Source organism: Chelonia mydas, chromosome 27, assembly GCF_015237465.2.
Source record: "Chelonia mydas isolate rCheMyd1 chromosome 27, rCheMyd1.pri.v2, whole genome shotgun sequence".
NCBI classification, from domain to species: Eukaryota; Metazoa; Chordata; order Testudines; family Cheloniidae; genus Chelonia; species Chelonia mydas.
Genome location: NC_057860.1, coordinates 13043393 through 13065932, shown reverse-complemented (window position 1 = coordinate 13065932; position 22540 = coordinate 13043393). Strand labels below are relative to the sequence as shown.

General features: G+C 50.5%; 1 protein-coding gene across 10 annotated transcripts; it reads right to left on the bottom strand.

The window, feature by feature from the left end:
* Window positions 1-1320: 1320 nt before the first annotated feature.
* Window positions 1321-22371, bottom strand: CASC3 (CASC3 exon junction complex subunit). Of its 10 annotated transcripts, none has more exons than XM_037886779.2 (14): window positions 22117-22370; window positions 17212-17239; window positions 16796-16833; window positions 14515-14673; window positions 14269-14420; window positions 13553-13729; window positions 12399-13096; window positions 8519-8583; window positions 8137-8251; window positions 7257-7355; window positions 5759-5973; window positions 4151-4273; window positions 3908-3984; window positions 3013-3152 (listed from the first exon to the last, which is right to left on the bottom strand). In XM_037886779.2, the coding sequence occupies exons 1-13, from the start codon at window positions 22339-22341 to the stop codon at window positions 3949-3951; spliced, it is 2130 nt and encodes a 709-aa protein (XP_037742707.1). In that variant the 5' UTR covers window positions 22342-22370; the 3' UTR covers window positions 3013-3152; window positions 3908-3948. The 10 variants fall into 10 exon arrangements, 9 of the variants coding, with proteins under 9 accessions (XP_043392933.1, XP_043392934.1, XP_043392932.1 ...); XM_037886780.2 differs by having other exon boundaries at window positions 3908-3971; XM_043536998.1 differs by having other exon boundaries at window positions 1321-3984; window positions 4151-4267; window positions 22117-22371.
* Between the last annotated feature and the right edge of the window lie 169 nt (window positions 22372-22540).

Here is a 22540-nt window from a genome sequence, read left to right as displayed (position 1 = left end):
GGGATCGATAAGACCGAAAACTTCAGAATGCCACTATATATATCCATGGTACGCCCACATCCTGAACACTGCAGGCAGTTCTGGTTGTCCCATCTCAAAAAAGAGATATTAGAATCGGAAAAGGTGCAGAGAAGGGCAACAAAAATGATCAGGGGTCTGGAACAGCTTCCCTAGGAGGAGAGATTAAAGACGACATCTGAAGACAGGATGCTGGGGTAGAGAGATTCTTGGTCTGACCCAGCGTGGCCGTTCTTAAGTTCTCCTTGAAAGGGCTACAAAATTCTCTGCTTGCCCCTGCTGCCCTCTGTTGGCCAGCTGCTAGCACACAAAGAAGGGTTCTCAACTCACGCTTAACACAGGCCATTGCCCTCGAGGCTCGACGGAGGTTAAGTGTCTTGCTCAAGGGGCGAGTTAGGGACACCTGCCCTGCCCCAGCCCGCCCTGGCCTGCAGATTGTTCCACTAGAGCTCCAGCAATCGCCGCCATGGAAAAGGAGAGCCCAGGCCATGTGACCCAGTTGCTCCCCACAGAGCAGCGTTTGGGAACCTCTGCACCAGACCCATTAATATATTCCACAAAGAGGTTTAAGAGCTGCCCACCCCATCTGCCTCTCTCAGCTCTGCCCACCTCCAGCATCTCACCCACTCCTCCTACGCTGAGCCCAAAGGGAACCGCAGTGCCTCTCACGTGGGCCCAACCGAACAGCCCAGGGCAAGCTGCCTCCGTGGTACGGATTCTTTCACAACCTATCCCAGACACCAGCGGAAGCCCGGCCCCACCGGCGTGCCAGACGCAGACAGCCCTGCAGTGCTCTGCGGAAGCACGGCGCTGGATGCAGGGTCGTCACACTCCTGCCGAGCGCTGTGCAAGCTGCGTGCTCAGCGCCACCCAGGCAGCCGCAGTTCCGCCGCACTCTGAAGAGTCTTGTTTTGTAGCCCCCTGGATGTAACACCCAAACCACGGCGGGAAGCTGCACTTTGTTCTGCTGATCGTTCACGCAGGGAGCTGAGGGGACGAGGGCTCAACTTCGGAAGGGAGAGGGCAGTGACTGCATGATTAAAAATGGCACTTAGTCAGCACGGAGAGGAGCATGTGGGGAGCTTCACCAAGTGGTAAGAAAGGGATTTGGTTTTCCAACAGTGCTAGAAGCTTGGAGAGGCGGAAATCAGGGTGGTTCTAATACCCTTGTTTTCCAAGCATTTCTGAAGTTGTATGGCAGAGGGGACATCCGCCCTTCCAGATGATAGCTCAATACCAGGTCTCGTGGCAAGCTATTGCCGAGACCACCCTGCAGCACGAAAAACAGACCCAGAGCATCAGTTACTTTCTAAGATGTAATGTCATCTCCACCAAGTCATTACAATGTTGGTTACAAGTGCGCACTCCAAAAGAACAGGAACAAAAACAAAACAAAAAAGCCATCACAGTGTTGTTAGGACTAGAACATCAGTCCCGCGACCGATATGTTAAATGATACATTTCAGCCGTAAGGCAGAGAAACAGTTTACATTTAAAATGTAAAGGATTTGTTTTAAAATGCCATTTGAGTTAATTTCAACTAAGTACAAAAGGTTGTTAAATTACAAACACCAACAAAAAAGTACTTCCATTCGAAAGCCACATCTGCGTGAAACGCTCTCAACCCGAAACAGGCAGGTGGGGGCTCTTCCTCCCTCTCCCCGTGGCTGGGAATTCACAGGCCAAGACACCGCTTGCTTTATAGTAACTCGCTGAAGGACTCAGATGCGCGCTGCCCCAACGTGTCCAGGGCTGAATTAGCAACCTTTGTGCCAAGTTCCCCTAACGCAATTTGCAAACAGCTGAGAGGCCAAAGCCAAGTTTGAGTGTAGCTGGGAGCGGTGCAGCGGTCCCTGCAGGATCTATGCTGCAGAGACGCGACCGCAGATCGCTGCAGCATGGGCAAGCCAGGCTGCTCCATCAACCACAGTGCTGCAGGGCCAGGCTTCGGACTCCTAAAACAGGGATCAAGGCTATTTCAGAGCTAATGGGAGAGGAACCCATTTATGGTATGTGCACAGCAAGTGTTCCTCCCTGGGGATCAGACCGAGCAGCCCCCGTCCTTGGAAGTGGATCTGTTAAGGCTGGTTGCATCACCTTCCATTTACACAGAAGCAACACCCAAGTGCTGGGTACAAATTGTACACAGGCTTATCCTGCCGAGCCGGTTTGCCCAAGAACAAGGCTGAAGGAAAAGCAGCCTGCAAGCAAGAGGACAGCTCTTCAGAAAGCCAAGGGCATGCCTGGAAAGCTGCATGCTCCTCTTTGGGTCCCATTTAGTGGAGAGTCCCAAGGCAGCAGGAACTCTGCCTTTGCTGGATGCAGCGTGCACTGGTGGGGCAGCCGAGACTGGACTTTGCCCTGCCTCGGCGCATGCTGCTTCCAGTCTGTTTCAGGTTGAGAGTTTGCACACACTTGGACAACAGAAACTTCCCACAACACAGTTACCAGCAGGGCTCGCTCCAGAAAGAAAGAGGAGGAGCTTCTAAATTAAGTGGTGACAACGGCCAGCGTGTTCCTGTCAGACTGCTAACACTCAGCGGCCCTCTCCCAGACATCTAAGCTTAAACAATGTCAGAAATAAACTTGCTAATTTCAGAGTTGAAGAAACAAAGTAACATCAGATTTTTCCTTGGGGAGGTGGTTACATTCCTGGCTATCTGACCAACAGAGATTCCTATAGCCAGCTTAACAGAAAGGGCCAGTTCATTTTTAAAACAAAAAACCAGGACAGAACCAAGCCAGCTTCATTCAATATGCTACGATGGGAAAAGGTCAAACATTTAATAACAGGGGAAGGGGAATCACAAGAACTTGTAACTAAGGAGCGACCCTTGTGTTCAGTATTTCAACGCCCTCCATGACCCAGTGAATGGGGGCAGCGGGGAGAGAGGCGGTCTGCAGGAGAGCCCCACTAAACACCTAAGAGGGAAGAGTGCCCGGCCCTGGGCACAATACTGATGCGGCAGGGCGCTGCAGGTGGGGGCCCGCTGGCCTCACCTAAGCACGGCGAAGGGGACGTCTCTTGAGTCAGAGCTTCCTGCTTGCTGGCGGTGCCGATTCCGGGGCTGGAACTTCTGAGGTGGGTGTCCCTACGTATTGCTCCTTTCCTTCGATTTTTCACTTGTGCTGTCCTAGAGGGGAGGATGCAAGCCACAAGGTTAGCACGCTCTCCACACCATTCACAAGCTCTCAGCACAGGGTCACTTCTATCACCTAGGTGGGCCAAATGTTCCCCACACCAGGGCACTAGAAAGCAGCCATCATCCTCCCACCGCCCTTTGTCTCGGCTGCGCCACCAGATTCAACCTCCAGGATCTCGCTTCAAGGCAAACTCTGTCTGCACAGTGGTTAAGTTAAATAGGCCAGTGAGGAGTTGGGACCCGAGATTTCCTCACTGTTACTGGTTAAAGCCAGGCATCTCGGAAGCACCTGTTATCAGAGGATCTCAAAGCACTGAACAAAGGTGCACATTCTTCCCATTTTATGGATGGGAGAAACTAAGGCCCAAGGTCACATAGTGAGTTGTGGCAGAGCCAGGAATCGATCCCAGGCCTCTGCCTCTTCTCCTGACGCAGGGAAAGAGACCCTGTGATTCTGCACACGCTGTGACTGAGGCTCACTAAACTCTTACGGTGCACTGGACGACATTTACAAGGATACCAAAACACACACAAGTGCGTAGCGCTGGAGAGGGTAAATGGTACTCAGCAGAGAACTGATTCTCATCGTCTCTGTACAGACTTTAAACCTGCCCCTTAAGCCTCTACACGGTCAAGGGGTCAGCATTTATTTTTCTCAAGAAATCAAAATTTCCTAAGTGAGAACTGGATTTTAAGTATCTTTTTCTCTAAACAAAAAGGAAACCAAGAGTCAACTTGGGACTTACTTTGTACGTGGGTTTAGATTTAAAGTATTTAGAAACTCAAATTAACTGGAGCCCTGCTTACAACCTGCAACGAGAAGCTGGAGTTTGGGACACGTCAAAAGGTTAGACAGTTGAAGATTTTCTTGAAAACAACACATTTCTTGAGGGAGGAGAGGGAGGGGGGGAGAGAGAGACATTGCAGGCCACTGGGAAAACGGCTCCCACAGGGTCTCCCACAGCAGCGCACGGCAGAGGGGTCAGTACCTCGGGAGGCGGCGGCTTGATAGTCACGGGCTGGGATGTTCTTCGTGGAGGAGAAGGTTTCGGCTGTACTTGCTGCTGGACAGTGTTGTAGTAGGTGACCCCTCCATACACCTGGGCCTGGGCCTGCATCCCGCAAAGAACGGAAAGGGTCAGTTCTTCCTGACACGGGATAGGACGCGGGGTGCAGCTGCCCAAGCATCCGCAGGCTTCGGCCTGGCTTTCTTTAGAGGGTAAAACAGCTTTAAAAACCGCACTCTCTAAAGCCAGAAGGGAGCAGAGCTGCCCTGGGAGCGCAGCCGGTTAGGGTTCACGGTGCGCTGCGGAATGCAGTTGTCAAGCTTTGTCTGCAAACACCTGAAAAAGGAGTGAGCTAGAGGAGCACACTCCACTCCAGACAGCTTGCCCAGGCAGTCCGGGATCACTGGCAGAGGCCTTGCTGCCAGGGTTAGTTGTCTGACTGGGTCAGTCTACAGCTAAGCTGGTTGGATTCCTAGATGGTAAGGTCAGATGGGGTCATTATGCCCTGCATGGTTTTTCCATAGGTCATATAATGTTTCCACTTTAAAACAACAACTGGTCTGTGCTCAAGGTAGCTGATAATTCCCCATCATACCCAGACCATGTCCAGGAGCCCTGGGGTCCTGTGCTTACTCCAGATCAAACTTTCTCTCTTCAGCTAGGCCAGCAGAGAAGGGAAAGGTCAACACCGTTTACGCAGGTTAAGAAACTGCACCTCTTTTGTCTTGCCACTGAGTGTCACCCGTGTGCCATTTGCAAGACAGCCTCAGCGATAGGAGGTTCTGACCTGCCACAACTCCCATCATTAGCAGGATGCCCTGGAAAAGCTCACATGCCCCCAGAAAGTCAAGACCTCGAGACAAACACTATATGGCTACAGGACTTGAGCCAGTGGACGCACAGGCCTGGCAGTTAAGAGAAAGCCCCCATCTGGCTTCCAGCAATTCACACAAGAACCTTTCCCAAACCTTTGGAACTGTGACGCCACAGAGGTTTTTCCTGGCCCAAAAGTGGCCTTTGGGCTACCACATTGCTGAGATCACAAACACCAGACCGTGTCCAGCCTGCTGTCTTGGTTTAACAAGCAAAAGGAAGTAGGCTCTAACAGAGAATCCTGTAATTCTCTGTGCCTGGCTTAGCTTGGACCATGAACAGACCCATCTAGTTAATGTACTTCTAGGCAGCTTCAATTTCCTGGTTCTCTTGCCCTGGTAGAGAATTTAAATTCTTGGCCCAAATGATACAACCACCACATGCCATCAGGGAGTTTACGACTAAAATTCAAATTGCGGTCCCAGTGTGGGTGAACCAGGGAGGTCAGATCAGGCTCCTTCTCTTCCCCAAATTGCGTAGGAAGCAAGATGTTTTCCTCATTCATGCTCTTTACTAAGATTTAGTCTTAAAGTCTGCTTTAATAACCTAGTGTGTTGCCTCCTCTAGGGAGCAACCCCACATGCAGGGAGACCAGCTGCTACCCCAGGCTGTCTCAAAGGCCTTACAACATATGGACCCAACCAGGATAGGATTCCATAGCTCCATGCTTAAAAAACTGCTGCTCAAAACAACCGAAGCGTGCTGTAGCCAGCTCACCTGTGTGCTGGGATACAGATGGGGAGGTGGTGGAGGTGGAAGTGCTCCTGGGGGATAGGGGTAACTGGGATTCCCAAAATTCATGACTCCGGGAGGGGAGAAATAGGTGGGTGCGAGCAGCTGCTGTGGGGGCGGTTGCCCAGGAGGCATGGAGACTGGTGGAGGATATAAGCCAGGGTTAGCCAAAGGTGCTGGTGTCTGGTGTGGATGTAAACCTAGGAAGTGAAACAAAATAAATCCATATGGAATGTCATCTCTGAAACCAACGCATCCTCGGAGAAGGCTGGGATTGTTTGGTTGCCAAAGTGAATTAGCATCTCTGGGTTAGCCTTGCTCTGACCTTCGCTATCTTAATAAGGAGGGCGCTTATAGAACAAGAGCACTTTGTGAAAGACTGCTTGGCTCGCGATCATGACAGACTAACTCCTGCACTGTTTAAAGACAGGAAAGTTCACACACAAATAGCAGAACGCTGACAGCGGCCTCCACTTTCCCAAGAAAGTGGTGAGTCTCCTAACATATGGATCATATTAAAACGGACTGGACAGTGTACCAGTAAGTTACTTACTATGGGGGAAACAATCCCGCATTAGCCTTTGGGCACGTCGAAGAGACCTGCTGTCTCCCTGATTTCTGGGATCCTTCACATCTAATTGCTGCTGGGTCAGAGAAGCAGCGAAGCATTTCCCATCCAGGAGGAGGAGGGGGATGGGCTGCTTCAAGCTTTCCGTTAAAACGGGGATGAGACTTAGCCAACTATTCTGCACAAAACCAGCAATGTTTTACCCAGAAGTTTCCAAGACACCCTCAAGAGGTCTTGGACCTGCACTGCCCATAAGCAAAGGAGATGCAGCAGTTAACAAAACATATTTACATGGACATATATGACATTTAACAAAGATCACATCACTTATTCATGGCAGCACCATGGGAGAGAGCATGGGGGAGGGATAGCTCAGTGGTTTGAGCATTGGCCTGCTAAACCCAGAGTTGTGAGTTCAATCCTTGAGGGGGCCATTTAGGGATCGGGGCAAAAATTGGGGATTGGTCCTGCTTTGAGCAGGGGGTTGGACTAGATGACTTCAAGGTCCCTTCCAACCCTGATACTCTATGATCTAATGCTTAAGAAATGGATACACGCCTTTGTCAACCTTCATCTTAATATTCAGAGATGCTACCGTAAATGGCTATGAAATTGAAGGGCCTTTGATTTTAGACTTAAACAGATCAGCAACGTTCACATTGCGCTTTCCATTTTCAAAATGCAATGCAGATGCCCACTGGTTTAGCCATGAGCTGGTACGTGAATATGCCCCATTTTACAGATGGGGAATCAGAAGTTAAATGCCTGGGCCCAGGCCAGAGGGAGTCTACATCAGAGTTGGATTACAACTCAGGAGTTCTTGATTCCCAGGCCTGTGCTCAGACAGGACCTTTCTCAAATGCAAGGTTAGCAAGTTTGCTGGTGAGGGCAGGGAGGTGAGAGACGGTGGCTCACCTGGATGTGGGAGGTGCATTTCTGGCTGTACAATCATACCCTGAGGTGGCAACGGGGCAGGATTCTCGCTATGTGTGTAGATTGGTCCCTGGAATTGTACTGCAAGAGAAAACGGTTTGCGAGGAAACAAAAGTTATTTAGCTTATTCTGCTGTAATGAGAGTCACGTTGATTACAGAAGTCAAAGAGAGCCACAGCATTTGAGAGCTGTTGTATTAGAAACACTGCCAACTGCATATGCCATCCAGCAATGGGATCACATGCCCAATAGGATCCCAACAGAGGGAGAGCTCCCAGCTATCTCCTATCTGTAATGGAACACACACCACTTACGTAGCTTCCTCCTTTAATGCTTTGAACTTCTAGACTGATTTTCAACATCTCATTTACTCCCCAATCTCTCCCTCATAAAATGCCAATGAAATGATTTCTACCATGTTTCAATTTCCACTTCTCATGATCTAGAACAATGGCTGAGTTTCCAAAGCTGCAGATGACCACACAATGATGAAGGTAATGTCGGTAGGTGCTTTACAAACTAGGGCAGAGATTAAATCCAGAAAACTCTTGTCATGGACTTTAAGAAAGATTTCAGGAAACCATTTCATATTAAGCTTTGAAATTGTAACCATCTCTATATTGGATCTATAACTAGTTGACCATGTCCCATTCAAGAGGAAGGATCTCTTCAAGTACTCATGAAAAGCTCCCAATAATTAACTTGGTTTTATGTCTGTACGAAAACACCACATATCCCTTCCCACTGATGGAGCAGCTTCTTAAGTAGCCAGGAACCCCACCCATCCCCCCCACTGAAAGCTCATTTCTGAGTGTGCTAAAGAACTGAGTGAAGAGGAACTGGAGCTGCAGAGGTCACTCACGTGGATCATAATAGTGCCCTTCCATGATGCTGATGTGCATGGGGGGAGCAGGCTCTGGAACTGGTGGCCGCTGACGCTGGGATGAGTAACGTTTTGCACGGCCCCCCTGTACTCCCTGAAAGAGTTCAAAGGCTTCTGTGAGCCACAGAGAGTTACAAAGAGGAATTTGTCACTGCTCTATCCAGCATTACCCACCCAACCTACCTGGAAATCTACATTCAGCTTAAAAAAACAAAACGGTAAACGCGTCTACACAAGGAAAGGAGAAATGCTGGTGTGCCACAGCCAGGTTCAAACCATTAAAGCACAGAACCAAATCAACACTTTGACTTAAAATTACTAAAAAGAAAAGTTACACTCCATACAAGATTCCCAGCTTTACCATTTCCTCCATCCTGTTAAACGGAGGTGGTGGTCCAGCTCCCATGTGCATATGATTAGGAATACCTAGGAAAAGAGACACACTGGTTACTAAGTCTTACACTCGTCTTCAATAGTAAGTGATCTTATGCATCAGAGGCGTTGCTAGAAGTCATCTGCCCACTTATATGAAATGCAGCACAGAAAATGTCACTGTTTTAGAGGAGTTACTGCAGTAAGAACAACAACATATGCCTTGCAAACTTCAGTGAAAATGTATATATCATAAGGAGCTTTGATGATGATAAAGTCCTTAAAACTACAGCAGGTATTAGAGAAGTTAAGGTTTTATACATTTCAGTACTGAGTACAAAGGAACTCTACAATTATTTTACCATTGCGCGATTGGCTCTGTGGCTGTACAAAGTATATATGAAGAGGAGAATCCTGAAATGGAATATCCTGGATAAATTATACAAGAAACACAGACCAAGTCTGCTAGCTTCTTCCTAAACACATCTTGGCTTCAACTCCTACTCTCAGATCAAAGCTCTCACCCTATTGGGAGAGTCTGGGGCCAGGATTGTGTCTAGATCATAAACAAGCATCTTTGTGGAGCCCTATAGCTCCAGTTGAAACTCACGAAGCAAGACAGCCCTTATCATGGGTTTCTAATCAGCCGTTTTCAAATTCAAGCAGCAGCAGGTCACACACCACAACAGGAGTTGTGGGGACAGCTGGACAAATTTAGGAGCGTGATGGGATGACAGGGTTGCTTGTGATGGTGGGGGGCAGGGCTCAGCAGCCATGGGGCTCACTTCCTCTTTACATCTCATGTTCCCAAAAGCTCAGGCTTCAGGGGTCCAGCCGGCCACACACAGGGGTCAAGGAAGGGAATGTATTTGGAGTTTGTTCTGAAGATGGGCACTGGCCGGGGTGGGCCAGGGCTCAGAGGTGGCACCGAACTCTCTCTCAGGCACTTGGTTGGCTGGTTCTTGCTCCCATGCTCTAACTGACCGCCATGTGTGGCGCTGGGAAGGAATTTCCCCCAGGTCAGATGGGCAGTGACAGGGGGATTTTCACCTTCCTCTGCAGCGTGCAGGTCACTTGCCAGGATTATCTGGGGGTGTCTCATTTCCCAGCCACTGCAGGGGCCTCAGTCCCCCTATTCTCTGTCTATGGCACATAATAATCTAGTCTCCTGAGGGCTGGGATACTTCGATCTCATTCTTGCTGGCTGGGGTTAGCCTGCGGCTGCGGTGGTGTAGGTGGCCTGTGACAGGAGGTCAGACTAGAAGACTGGGAGGTCCCTTCTGGCCTTGAACTCTGACTACATGTAAAATCTCAATCTCTGTGTCATAGGTTTAACCCCCACCCCCACCCCAAGTGCCCTCATGTGGCAGGCCATGCCACAAGTGCGTCTGCCTCAGTTTCCCCTGTCAGGTAACCCAAGGACTCCAACTTCTGCCTCTCTTGCTTCAATAATGCCCTTCCTTGCAGCCGTTTTATTATGAAAACTAGAGTGTAAATTGTCCAAATCCCAAGTTCCAATAATCCATTTATCACCCCCACTGCAGGCAGTCCTTAAAAATCACATCCTCTCGGCCATTCCACAACACATTCCAGCATCTTCCACCACCCCCGGACTCCGTGTCAGTCCTCCTCTGTCCCTCTGCCAGGACAGCCACCCCAGCTGGAGTACAAACCTGCTCCTCCCAGCAGGAACCCCCACTGCCTCTCTGCTGGAGATCAGCCTCGCCAAGGGAGCATCCCTCACGCCCCTGGCCCCTCTGCTGTCAGCCCCCAGTTTCAGCTCTCTGGCTTAGACATTCATAGGCAACTCTCTCTGCTGCTCTTCCTGCCTTCAGCCCCGCTTGGCTCTAGCCCCTACTATTACCTCCAGTCCCCCAGGCTCTGCCCACTCTCACCGGCTGCTTTTCCTGACTGAACCAGTGTGCCCCGAATTACTTGCGGGCTCCCTCTCAGATTCTCCCAGATCCTTCATAGCCCCTTATGCTGTTCTGAAATCTTAACTGGCCAAACTGGGAGCAACTAGTCTGGCATAGGGCAGCTGGATCTGCTTCATTTTCTGGGGCCGGTCACCCTGTGACAGTCAGAAACTGATCAGAGCTACTTCCAACGCAGTGCGAGTGAGCAAGGCAATTATCAGGCATGCACAGGTACCTGTTACATTGTTAATATATGTTTGTGTGTGGAATGCCTCCCCAAAACCTGTTCACCAACCCAAATTCCTCCTAAAAACTAACTCCTTCCATCGCCTCCAGGAGATGGGAGGCGGCAGGAAAGGCTTGCTACAAGGGGATGCTCAGGAAAGTTAATCCGAATTCAAGGTGTGAATGAAAGTGGAGTAGTTAAACCACATTAAACCCTGGTGTGGATGCTCTTTATTCAGAACTAAAGTGGCCTTAAAAAGAAAGGAATTATCCAGATACATACAAGTCTCATTGATCATGTGGTAGGAGTAATACCAGTTGTACTGGTACAATTATACTGCGATAAAACCTCATATGGACACTGGACACTTATTCCAGTGCAAATGGATTTTTTTGGTTTAGCTTAAAGCCCTTCCCCCAAAAAAGGCCACCCTTCATCAGCATAAGAGTGTCCACAGAATGACTTATGCAGGTTTGACTGTATCCAATTTAAAGTCCCACCTTAGCTTACATTGGTCTAACTTTCCTGGGTAGCCAAGCCATGAGTGCCCTTGCTTCAATCCTGCCAGATTCCACTCCAGGAAGCAGGAGAAACTGCCTAGCACCCCAGCTCAGTGCACAAGAACGGAGGATTTCCCATTCCCAATCAGACCATTGGTCCATTTAGTCTGCGGTACCAGGCTACACGTAGCTAATTACGGAACGTTGTACACAAAAGGAGGAAAATTCCTTCTGTTTGTCCCAGACGCACCGCCCTTCGGTTTCATCGAGTATCCCCTTGTTCTCACAACATGAGACATGGCAAGAGAGGGAATGATCAGTTCTTATCATACTCTCCCCAGCCCCAAATTACTCCACTTATTTCCTATGAATTCCAGGCTAAATAACCCCTCTTTTTGGAGGGTTGGGTTGGGAATCTCTTGCCATTACATGAGCCTTCGCCAGCTCTCTCTAAACACTTTTTTGGGACCATATCAATCTCTACTCCTATCTACGGGGAGGCAGCTAATACCGGAACATAGTACTCCCAAGGAGAGTGTCATTATTGTTCAACATTCCACACGTTGTTTGCTCAATCCACTCAACCATCCCATTGATAACAGCTGCTTTTTACTGGGCAGATATCCTAAAGGACCCATAAGTCTTTCCCTAGTTCCTCTCAAAAGATGCTCCACATTTAGAGCCCTTCAGCTCCTACAAGAAGTTTACATGTGTTTACGTGCATTAATCCTTCCCGCATCATGCCGTCCAGTCTGTCTTTCAGTCTATGTGCAGTTTCACAATCCTTCTGTTATTAAACTGAGCAACTTAGTATCAGCAGCAAACCAACTGATGTCTGCAGACAGGCACCAGTGACATGCAGCTTTTGAGATTGAGGAGAGCCAGCAACCCGCCTAACAGCAAGGAGTGTTGGGGAATGCTTGTCAAATACAACAATGTAAATTCTTATTCCTCTGCAAAGGGCCTTGGGACCCATATCCATGGAAAGCAGAGAGGATCTGATTTAAAGCGTTCTACTCCAACCAAGAGTAAATCACATGGAACTCAACGTACCTACCCCTGAGATCAAAGCCCGCAATTCCAGCAAGCTAGGTGCTCTGGCACTTATGCGTTGACAATTAAGCTATTCCTCAAGCTCCGATTAACTGTCAGACCATTATAGCCACAGCAGTTGTGCTGCATTCAGTGGGGAAAGCCAATGAAAACCCAATGGCCCATGGCACTTACCCCGAAGTTCCCGAGGCGGTATGAACGGAGGCTGTCCTTGGGTCCAGGACTGCTCGGTTAGATTCAACTGAGTCATGTCTTGCTCGAGTCCATCCATGCTGGATTCTACTGGTGTCTCCCAACTACCGGCCTTCGCAGGCGGAGGGGGCGTCACGACCTGCACTGGTTTCGGAGGCACAGGTGTCAATCCTTCTGGAGGCGGAACTTCATCTGCCAGCTTTCCTGCATCGCCAGCTTTATTCCTGGTCCTCCTGGCCCGGGAGTAGGATTTCTTTTCGATGGGTCTATCTGGTGGCGGCTGTACAGAGTCTGTACTTGGGGTCTGGCTTTCCAAAATGATCTCTTCCTTCTTGGCAGGACTGCTGTGAACATGCGCACTCTCCGCTTCAGGAGAGGGGTCTCTCTCCGGGGCTTGTTCAACACGCCTCGCTCGGTAACTGCTCTCATGTTTAGCCTGCTCACCTGTTCGAGAGAGGTGCTGGCTGTTTGCTTCCACAGCTCGGTAGCTTGGACGGTTCTCTTTGTAGCCACCCACCCTTGGAACATTTCTGGCTGGGGGCATCCTACCCATGCCTGCGGAGTGCCGGCTGATGAAGGTTCGTGTCGGCAGCGGAGCACTATCAGAGTCCTGGTGTCTTGGCGGCTTGTTTTGCCTCTCGTTGGCCCAGTTTGGCTCTCGCTGCGGAGGGCTCCCAAACCTTAAGGGGTGGGGGAGGAAACGCAAAGGATCAGAAACAAACCCCTGAGTTGCACCACTGGGAGGTATTTATGAGCACCAGGGCTGCAATTACCCCTTAAGATCCTTTCCCAAAGACAATACACCAAGGCAACCTATTCTACCTGCCCATCCTTGAGCTGGCTTCCCCCAGAGCCTGAAGCTTCCGCTCCTTAGTAATACCAGAATCCCCACAATTCCAAGGCATTCCTCTCCCTGAGAAGCAGCACCCAGACGCCCGGATAGGCCAGGAACCTGAGTCTCAATCTGATGCGGATACAGCAGAACATCATGCACCCATTAGTTCTTTGCCCAACCCCCGCCTGCAAGTCCTTCTCAGTTTGATGCTTAACATCTTGGTGGCTGCAAGAAGGCTGATCTTTCTCCCCAGTACATGAGGGGCCTTCTGATTGCACTCCCTAAGGCCTTGGCAACTCACCGTGGTTTGCGCATCCTCCTCGGCTTGATGTCATCGGGATTGTGAGCTGACCTGATGTCATAGCCGTAGAGCGCAATCAGCTCCTGCCTGCTTTTGGGGGCTTGCTCATCTTCCCGGAATTTGTCATGTTCCCAGCGGCCCTCGTCTTTCCATAGCTTTCGCTGGCGACCCTTCGGCCTGGAGCAGGGATATGGAGAGACCCAACAGGTCTTTGCAAAGCCAAGGATATGTGGGTGGAATGGGCACGGACGTTCCAGACAGTACAGAATGCAAACAAAGTCTGCTTATTTCTCGGAAGGGGTGTGCATGGGAGACTGTGGAACACCTCCCTTTCTCCAACTCCATTTGCAGACTTTCAGGACTCAGAGAGTCGCTGCCGTGCCGGCTTGGGGAGGTAGACAGGATTTCCTTGGGAACCCGCCACTAGCACCCCTTTACATCAGCAAAAGGGTCACAGTTCAGGAGCAGGAGGCTCAGTGCGGGCTTTGGTCGCATTACCAGTCGCTGCTGCCTTAGGAGCATGTGGAACCAAAGCCAGGCCTGGCAGAACACTACCACTGGACAACTGGGCCACCACGTGGCCACTTCTCACAAGTCGTCGAAAATCTCCCAGTCTGCAAAGTATTTAACACGGAAGCCAAGAGCAGTGATGTTTTAGGTGCTGGCTCAGGACTCAACCTCTCTTTAGCCAGGGAAGTTTCATGAGTTTTACCTACCTGACTTCCTCCTCCTGGGCCTGTCCTCGGAGATCATGTTCAAAGAAGAGCCCTTTGCGGGGTATGTAAGCAGGGTTCTTCCGATCCTCATCATCATCCAAGTGCTTGGGGACCTTTTTCCCAACTTTATTCTCAGCTGGTTCAGTGCTCTCCTATCAAAATCAGAGAACTCATTACACTGCAGCAGCCCTTCTACGTACAGCCAGCCTCAACCCCGGGATCCCACAGCACACATTAGATATCTACCTGCCCATCCCCGCTTTGTCTCTCGCCAGTCACAGCACCTTTCGGGTCAGGTTTCTCTTCCCCTTTCTCTGCTTTTCCTGTGGATTCACTGGCATTGTTACTCTCCTGCTTCAGCTCCACCTTTGAGCTTTCCTCCTCACTGTACTCCCCTTCCTCAGCCTGAAAACAAACATCCAGTTGCTGAGACAAGATGATGTGATGTTAGCAGCAGATTCCCCAGTGAGTTATAGACTATGTGCCTAGATCTCCACAGCTCCAGCCAGCCCCCTATCCAGTACCTCCTTCCGGTGCTAAAGAGGGCCAACCGTTTAACACAGAGGAAGGGAAGACCAGACTGATTCCTTTCTCCACAAATACCACAGAGCAATCCTAGGCCACCAACAGTCTAGAAGAATTCAGAGTAAATGTTGAAGAAAAATCACAGTGCAAGCAGAGCCTCTGATCTCTACACCCCAGAGCCATTTGTACAGCGCCGTGAGAGACACTACCGGGGGGGGGGGGGGGGGGGGGGGGCGGCTCATGCCATCAGGCTCTGCTGCTCACATGGACCAGCTCTCCTTTCCCCCACTGAAGTACTGGACCCAGCCACTGCTGGGTTTCTGAACTCCCTGGAACTGCATGGTTGGCTGACTCCAAGCACTCTGCTAGCAAGAGTCTGACCTCGTTTCACTCTCCGGGAGACTGCAAGCCTTGCTCTGACTGGAATCCACACTAAAAATAGTCTTTGCACGATTAACACGACGACTGCTCTAGTTTCCCTTTAAATGCTGCGTTTTCACATGTGAATTGCTGCTCCTTTTATTTACGTTCAGAAACACAGATTTTGCATTATATTTAGGTACAGCGGGAGAAGAGAGCTGTACTTAACTCACATAGCAGGGCCAGTACATTACAGTCATGGGGTGTAGGGGGGGTTAGTTCAGTTGCTCTGGAGCTATGGTTATTGGGTCCCTAGAGCCCCAATATCTGTATTTTCCAGAGATTTAGCTGCAGTTTGAACACAGGCCTCTGCAGAAAAAATATTATCCTGAGCGAGTCGGAAAGGGCACACTATGGAGAGAGGGGAAGAACTCATGATTTCAGAGCCCACTTCCCCCCACACATTCTTACCTGGCTTTGGAGCCTGCAGCAGCCCCCGAGCATTCACTGCAGGGAATGATACACTGAAGCAATGGCATGCCCAGCTGTATACTTTTAAGCAAGCTTCCTCCCCGCCCCTTTCTCTGCCCCCCCACTGATCGTTTTGAGAGCTCTTTTTCCCCAGAAAGTTTCACTGAGCTATGCAGCACTCCATACACCTCAGGGGAGAAGTGTTTTGACCCTAGAACAGCTGGCAGGTGGTCATGGCCACTAGCAAACTTCCCAAAACATCCTTCAACCTCCTAGTCCTACTGTCATACACAAAGCGTCCATGGGGCACTAGGCCAGTTTGCTGTCATGGCTGCCTTACTGAACAAACCGGCTGTCCTCAGGGACACAAACAGAGGGAATTACTGACAAGAAGTGTTCTCTTTTGTGAGAAGTGAATGGTCAGGCCACATTACTGGACACAGCTCAGCCTCTGTATTACTCTTTCAGCCAAAGAATAAGCTTTTCAAGTTCAATATTTATGTCTGAGTTACAGTTAATCAAGATATAGCAAGAGCTCTAATCCCCCTTTCCTTTACCTCCTGCTGCCATTTTAAAGTCTGTCCCCTGATCTGTACCATTTGCTTTCACAGAGGAGCCAGGCCTTAGTTTTAAGTCTACTAGTACTGTTTGTTGGCAAGGCAGCTCTTGGACCAGAGACCCAGTCAGTTTAAGGCAGGCTAGACAAAGCGCTAGATTCACAGATTCCAGGGCCAGAAGGGACCATTGAGACCTGAACGCTTGATCAGCAAAGGTCAGAGACCCACCCCCAAATAATTCCTAGAGCAGAGCATTTAGAAAAACACACCACCTGGATTTAAAAATGGCCAGGGCTGACCACCATTGCCCTTGGTATCCTCTACTAAGATAATATACTACAGTACTGCACTGGCCAGAGGGACAGACTTGATATCACTCAGTGGGATTTTCCATTTCTAACTTTGACAATTTATGCAACGCAGCCAGCCTCAAGTACCACATGGGCTGGATGCAAAACCTTGCCTGTCATCCCATTTCTTGAGACAAAGGGAAACTCTCCAGCCAGGGTCAGTAGGACCCAGCAAGGCATATGAGCTGGTTTCTGTGCTAAGATGATGCACGAAAAAAAAGCTCTGAAGACTACTCTAGGTGTCAATATAAAGAATACACTCACCTCGGAGTCTTCTGCACTTTCATAATCCGAGAGAACAGCTAGAGAAGAGAAAAGAGAAGTTTGGCATAAATGCCGCAATAATGGTGTTTTCTCCAAACATGAATTAGTTTTGAATTGTAACACTTAGCGCATAACTCATCAACAGTCCAGTGTACAGACACACAAAGCATTCAAACCACAGACATGCTAAGCATTAATATTAAACTGGCCCTCAATCTCCCAGCTGAACAGCATAACCAATGCTGGACCAATGCTCCATCTAGCGCAGCGCTACATGCTTCAGAAGAAACAAACAGAACAGGCACTCAGACTGTACCGGGGGAAGCAGACAGACAACTGGCCTTTCAAAGTGGCCTCAGAATAGGCATCTCACTTCTCCCTCCCAGCAGGACAGACCAAAGATACTTATTACTCACCATCTCCTTCGATGCCATCTTCACTTTCCTATTGAGAGAGAGAGACAGACACACACAGACATATTACTAAAAAGAAAAGGAGGACTTGTGGCACCTTAGAGACTAACAAATTTATTTGAGCATAAGCTTTCGTGAGCTACAGCTCACTTCATTGGATGCATTCAGTGGAAAATACAGTGAGGAGATTTATATACACACAACATGAAAAAATGGGTGTTATACACCCATTGTAAGGACAGTGATCACTTAAGGTGAGCTATTACCAGCAGGAGAGTGGGGGGGCAGGGGGGCGAAGAGACCTTCTGTAGTGATAATCAAGGTGGGCCATTTCTAGCAGTTGACAAGAATGCCTGAGGAACAGTGAGGGTGCGGGGGGAATAAACAAGGGGAAATAGTTTTACTTTATGTAATGACCCATCCGCTCCCAGCCTTTATTCAAGCCTAAATTAATTGTATCCAGTTTGCAAATTAATTCCAATTCAGCAGTCTCTCCTTGGAGTCTGTTTTTGAAGTTTTTTTGTTGAAGAGTTGCAACTTTTAGGTCTGTAATCGAGTGACCACAGAGATTGAAGTGTTCTCCAACTGGTTTTTGAATTCTTGATGTCTGATTTGTGTTCATTTATTCTTTTACGTAGAGACTGTCCAGTCTGGCCAATGTACATGGCAGAGGGGCATTGCTGGCACATGATGGCATCTATCACATTGGTAGATATGCAGGTGAACGAGCCTCTGATAGTGTGGCTGATGTGATTAGGCCCTATGATGGTGTCCCCTGAACAGATATGTGGACACAGTTGCCAACGGGCTTTGTTGCAAGGATAGGTTCCTGGGTTAGTGGTTTTGTTGTGTAGTGTGTGGTTGCTGGTGAGTATTTGCTTCAGGTTTGGGGGCCGTCTGTTAGCAAGGACTGGCCTGTCTCCCAAGATCTGTGAGAGTGATGGGTCGTCCTTCAGGATAGGTTGCAACAAAGCCCGTTGCCAACTTTGTCCACATATCTATTCAGGGAACACCATCATAGGGCCTAATCACATCAGCCACACTATCAGAGGCTCATTCACTTGCACATCTACCAACGTGATAGATGCCATCATGTGCCAGCAATGCCCCTCTGCCATGTACATTGGCCAAACTGGACAGTCTCTACGTAAAAGAATAAATGGACACAAATCAGACATCAAGAATTCAAAAACCAGTCGGAGAACACTTCAATCTCTTTGGTCACTCGATTACAGACCTAAAAGTTGCAATTCTTCAACAAAAAAACTTCAAAAACAGACTCCAACGAGAGACTGCTGAATTGGAATTAATTTGCAAACTGGATACAATTAATTTAGGCTTGAATAAAGACTGGGAGCGGATGGGTCATTACACAAAGTAAAACTATTTCCCCTTGTTTATTTCCCCCCCCCCCCCCGGCACTCCCCACTGTTCCTCCGAAGTTCTTGTCAACTGCTGGAAATGGCCCACCTTGATTATCACTACAAAAGGTTCCCTCCCCCCCTCCCTCCCCTGCTGGTAATAGCTCACCTTAAGCGATCACTGTGGTTACAGTGTGTATGGTAACCCATTGTTTCATGTTCTCTTTGTATATAAATCTCCCCACTGTATTTTCCACTGCATGCATCCAATGAAGTGAGCTGTAGCTCACCAAAGCTTATGCTCAAATAAATTTGTTAGTCTCTAAGGTGCCACAAGTCCTCCTTTTCTTTTTGCGAATACAGACTAACACGGCTGTTACTCTGAAATCTGAAATCTTTAATCACTATGGATCTTTTGAGGAAGAGGCAGCCTACAAAGAAATGATGGGCTCCCTTAATAAAACTGGAACCGGACAGCTGGCTCAGAAGGTTATTGGGGGATTATTTAAATTAGTGGCTTTCCCCCAGCCTACATGGGCGGCGGAGCACTCAGCTCAGACACACATCTGCTAACGAGGTCAGAAATATAAATGTTACGCTGTGTCCAGTAAAGAATAGGGCGGAAATTAAGACTGAACTGGAAGAGGAGATCAGATCACAGAGGTAAATTCCAGAAAAGTAGCAGAGTATCAGACCAAGGAATTTAATAAAATAGGTTCATGATCAAAAATAAACTGTCTATATATTAATGAGAAGCCTAAAAGCAAAAACAGGTGAACAATGAACATGCCCGAAAACAGAATAGGAAAGTGGCAAAATAGGTCTGATGGAATGACAAGATACTATAATACCAGTCTATAAACTGCATAGGAAGAACAATTAGATTGGACAGGTGGGCAGAGCAATATCCTAAAAGAGTTCACAAAAATCTACTGAAAAAGAGGAAGACAGAACAAATACAACCCCCAAGAGTTATACTACTGGCCTCCTGATGAGGAAAAGACAATGACAAACGCAAACAAGAAATTCCGTGAGCATGTCAGAAACATGAAACCAGAGAGAGAATTGTTAAGTCCACCAAAGGCATACAGCCAAGGCAGAAAGAGTGTTTTCAGCTGAGATGTATACAGTCACTGAGAGTTGTAAACACAGTGGTATCCATATGGCTGACAAGCTACGAAAACACAAGATTAAATTTTAACACAATTTCACTCAACACCATTTTACCTGACTGAATCCATTTCAAGAGTCCCGTTTGTTTTACATTTCTCTGAAGTCTTATTTGGGGTCAAACAATACACTTATCAGCTGACCTGTCAGTCTTGATAATCACGTTAAGCTTTGCTAACTAGCTGTAAAATTTCATGAGAAAGGGTTGTGGACCAACAGATGGAGTTATTAATCTAAAAGTCCAGTCCCAGACCACCTGAACTAAATCACCTGAGCAACAGTGTCTGTACAATCTTTATTGCTGCAGTGGAAAGAGATGCGGAAAGATGTGGTCCTGGAATGAAAAAGGATTACTGATACATAATTTTTCAATCCAATAGTGGTTCCAGCCCTACTCTAATGTATGAGGATGTGAAAGGAGGATCACTGTTTACTATTCTGCCCCTTAATTGTTACTTTGCCTGTTTGGATCAAGGGTTTAAATCATTTCTGTAGCATGTGCACGAAGGAAGGACAGCAGGGGTGTGTGTTGGAAATAAGATCTTTGAACACAGACTAACAAAGTTAAATCTTACTGTGCAGCAAAGATCAGTTTGATAAGGGGAAGAGTTAGGAGATGGAATCCAGGGTTTCTAATCAATTCCTCTCTAAATACTTCAGCCCTACTATTCTGAATGAGGGAAATTTAGCAAGATTTTTAGGATGCTGGGCCCATAAGCTTGTTGTCTATTCACACATTTCTTGTTGCGAATGATTACTTTAAACTGAAAGTGGAAGTTATTAAAAAAACACCCATTTGACAAGGATACTGTCAAGTTCAGTATCACTTTAAAAACAAAGCTGTCTTCCCCACAGCACTACCACCATCTCGGATGATCAGAAACAACAGAATGTAAAGACATCTACCCTTCCTTGCTGAGCTCCACAGCAAAGCATTTCACTTCAGCACCATGAGTTTCTCTTTCAGGGTCAAGCCATGCTGGTGTTATGTTTAGGCTGCAAATGCCCCAGGTGGTATTTCGCATCCTTCCCTTGAACTGCCTTCGGTTTTAAGAAAAGGGCCAGGAGGCAGGCTACCCGCTCACACCACATGCTTGCCCCAGTCACCTCTCCTTACGGACCTGCCCCGTGGGACTCAGTCAGCCCCATTTGTTCCACAAGCAAGTCCCCGCCTGCCCCCCGAACCAAGCGGGAGAGGACACTGGCTCCCCCTGACCCAAGCCTCAACACACCAAGGGAAGAGACCTGTCCCCAGCCCGGATGGGCGACACCCTGGCAATAGGGAAACAAGCTCACAATCCACGGAGGTGACGAGCACCCCCCAGCCACTCAGAACCCCCCCCCAGATGCTGAACAGGGCCAGTCCCCTCCAGGCAGCCCCGGCTCATTTTGAGCCCAATGGCCTGCCCCAGCCTCAATCACATTCTCGGGGACACCCCCCCCGGAACCGCCCCAGCCCCCCCCGGACGCTCACGGGGGCCCCCCCGGACCCGCCCCAGCCCCCCCCCGGACGCTCACCGGACGCTCCCTGCCGGAACCGCCCCAGCCCCCCCCCCGGACGCTCACTGGGGGCCCCCTGCCGGAACCGCGCCCCCCCGCCGGAACCGCCCCAGCCCCCCCCCCCCGGACGCTCACCGGGGACCCCCTGCCGGAACCGTGCCCCCCCTGCCGGAACCGCCCCAGCCCCCCCCCCCCCGACGCTCACCGGGGGCCCCCTGCCGGAACCGCCCCAGCCCCCCCCCCCCGCGGACGCTCACCGGGCCCCCCCCGGACGCTCACCGGGCCCCCCCCGGAACCGCCCCAGCCCCCCCCATACGCTCACCGGCCCCCCCCCGGAACCGCCCCAGCCCCCCCCCATACGCTCACCGGCCCCCCCCCGGAACCGCCCCAGCCCCCCCCCCATACGCTCACCGGCCCCCCCCCCGGAACCGCCCCAGCCCCCCCCCATACGCTCACCGGCCCCCCCCCCCCGAACCGCCCCAGCCCCCCCCCGGAACCGCCCCAGCCCCCCCCCATACGCTCACCGGCCCCCCCCCGGAACCGCCCCCCCCCATACGCTCACCGGGCCCCCCCCGGAACCGCCCCAGCCCCCCCCCGGAAGTTCACCGGGCACCCCCCCCGGAAGCTCACCGCCCCAGCCCCGAACCGCCTCAGCCCCCCCCCATACGCTCACCAGGCCCACCCCGGAACCGCCCCAGCCCCCCCCCCGGAAGCTCACCGCCCCAGCCCCGAACCGCCTCAGCCCCCCCCGTACGCTCACCGGGCCCCCCCCCCGGAACCGCCCCAACCTCCCCCCCCGAAATACCCCCCCCGGAATCGCCCCAGCCCCCTCACCGGGCCCCGCCCCAGGCCCTGCCCCCCCGGCCCCCTCACTCACACACTCGGACTCCTGCGGGCTCTTGGCGGCCCCGGCCGCGCTCTCGGCCCCGCGGCCCCGGCCCCCGGCCGGCAGGGTCCCGGCGGCGCTCCGGGCCGGTCTCGGGGGCGAGGCGGGGGAGCCGGAGCGGGCCGCGCCGGCCGGGGAGTCGACGCTGTCGGAGGCGGCCGAGTCGGACTCGTCCTCACTGTCCTGGGAGGCCCGCTGCCGCCGCCTGTCCGCCATCTTGGAGGGTCGGGGGTGGGGAGCGCGCAGGGACCGACGGGACGGCGAGCGGACTACAGCTCCCAGGATGCACCGCGGGGCCACCCGCTTCCGGCCCCTCCCTGGGGGAGGGGGTCAAAATTCTATTTCCGGGCAGCCTGCTCCACTGCTCCCAGAATGCTTTGCAAGAGAGCCGGGGTACCTGCCCCGCCCTCGGGGA

What these genes read in the sequence shown, in the direction of transcription:
- CASC3 (XM_043536994.1), bottom strand. Translation starts at nt 22,341, where the DNA reads ATGGCGGACAGGCGGCGGCAGCGGGCCTCCCAGGACAGTGAGGACGAG. An exon ending in AGATGGCATCGAAGGAGATG is followed by an intron (nt 16,834 to 17,211) that starts GTGAGTAATAAG and finishes TCTCTTCTCTAG; the next exon opens with CTGTTCTCTCGGATTATGAA. An exon ending in ACCGCCTCGGGAACTTCGGG is followed by an intron (nt 8,584 to 12,398) that starts GTAAGTGCCATG and finishes CTCTTTTCCTAG; the next exon opens with GTATTCCTAATCATATGCAC.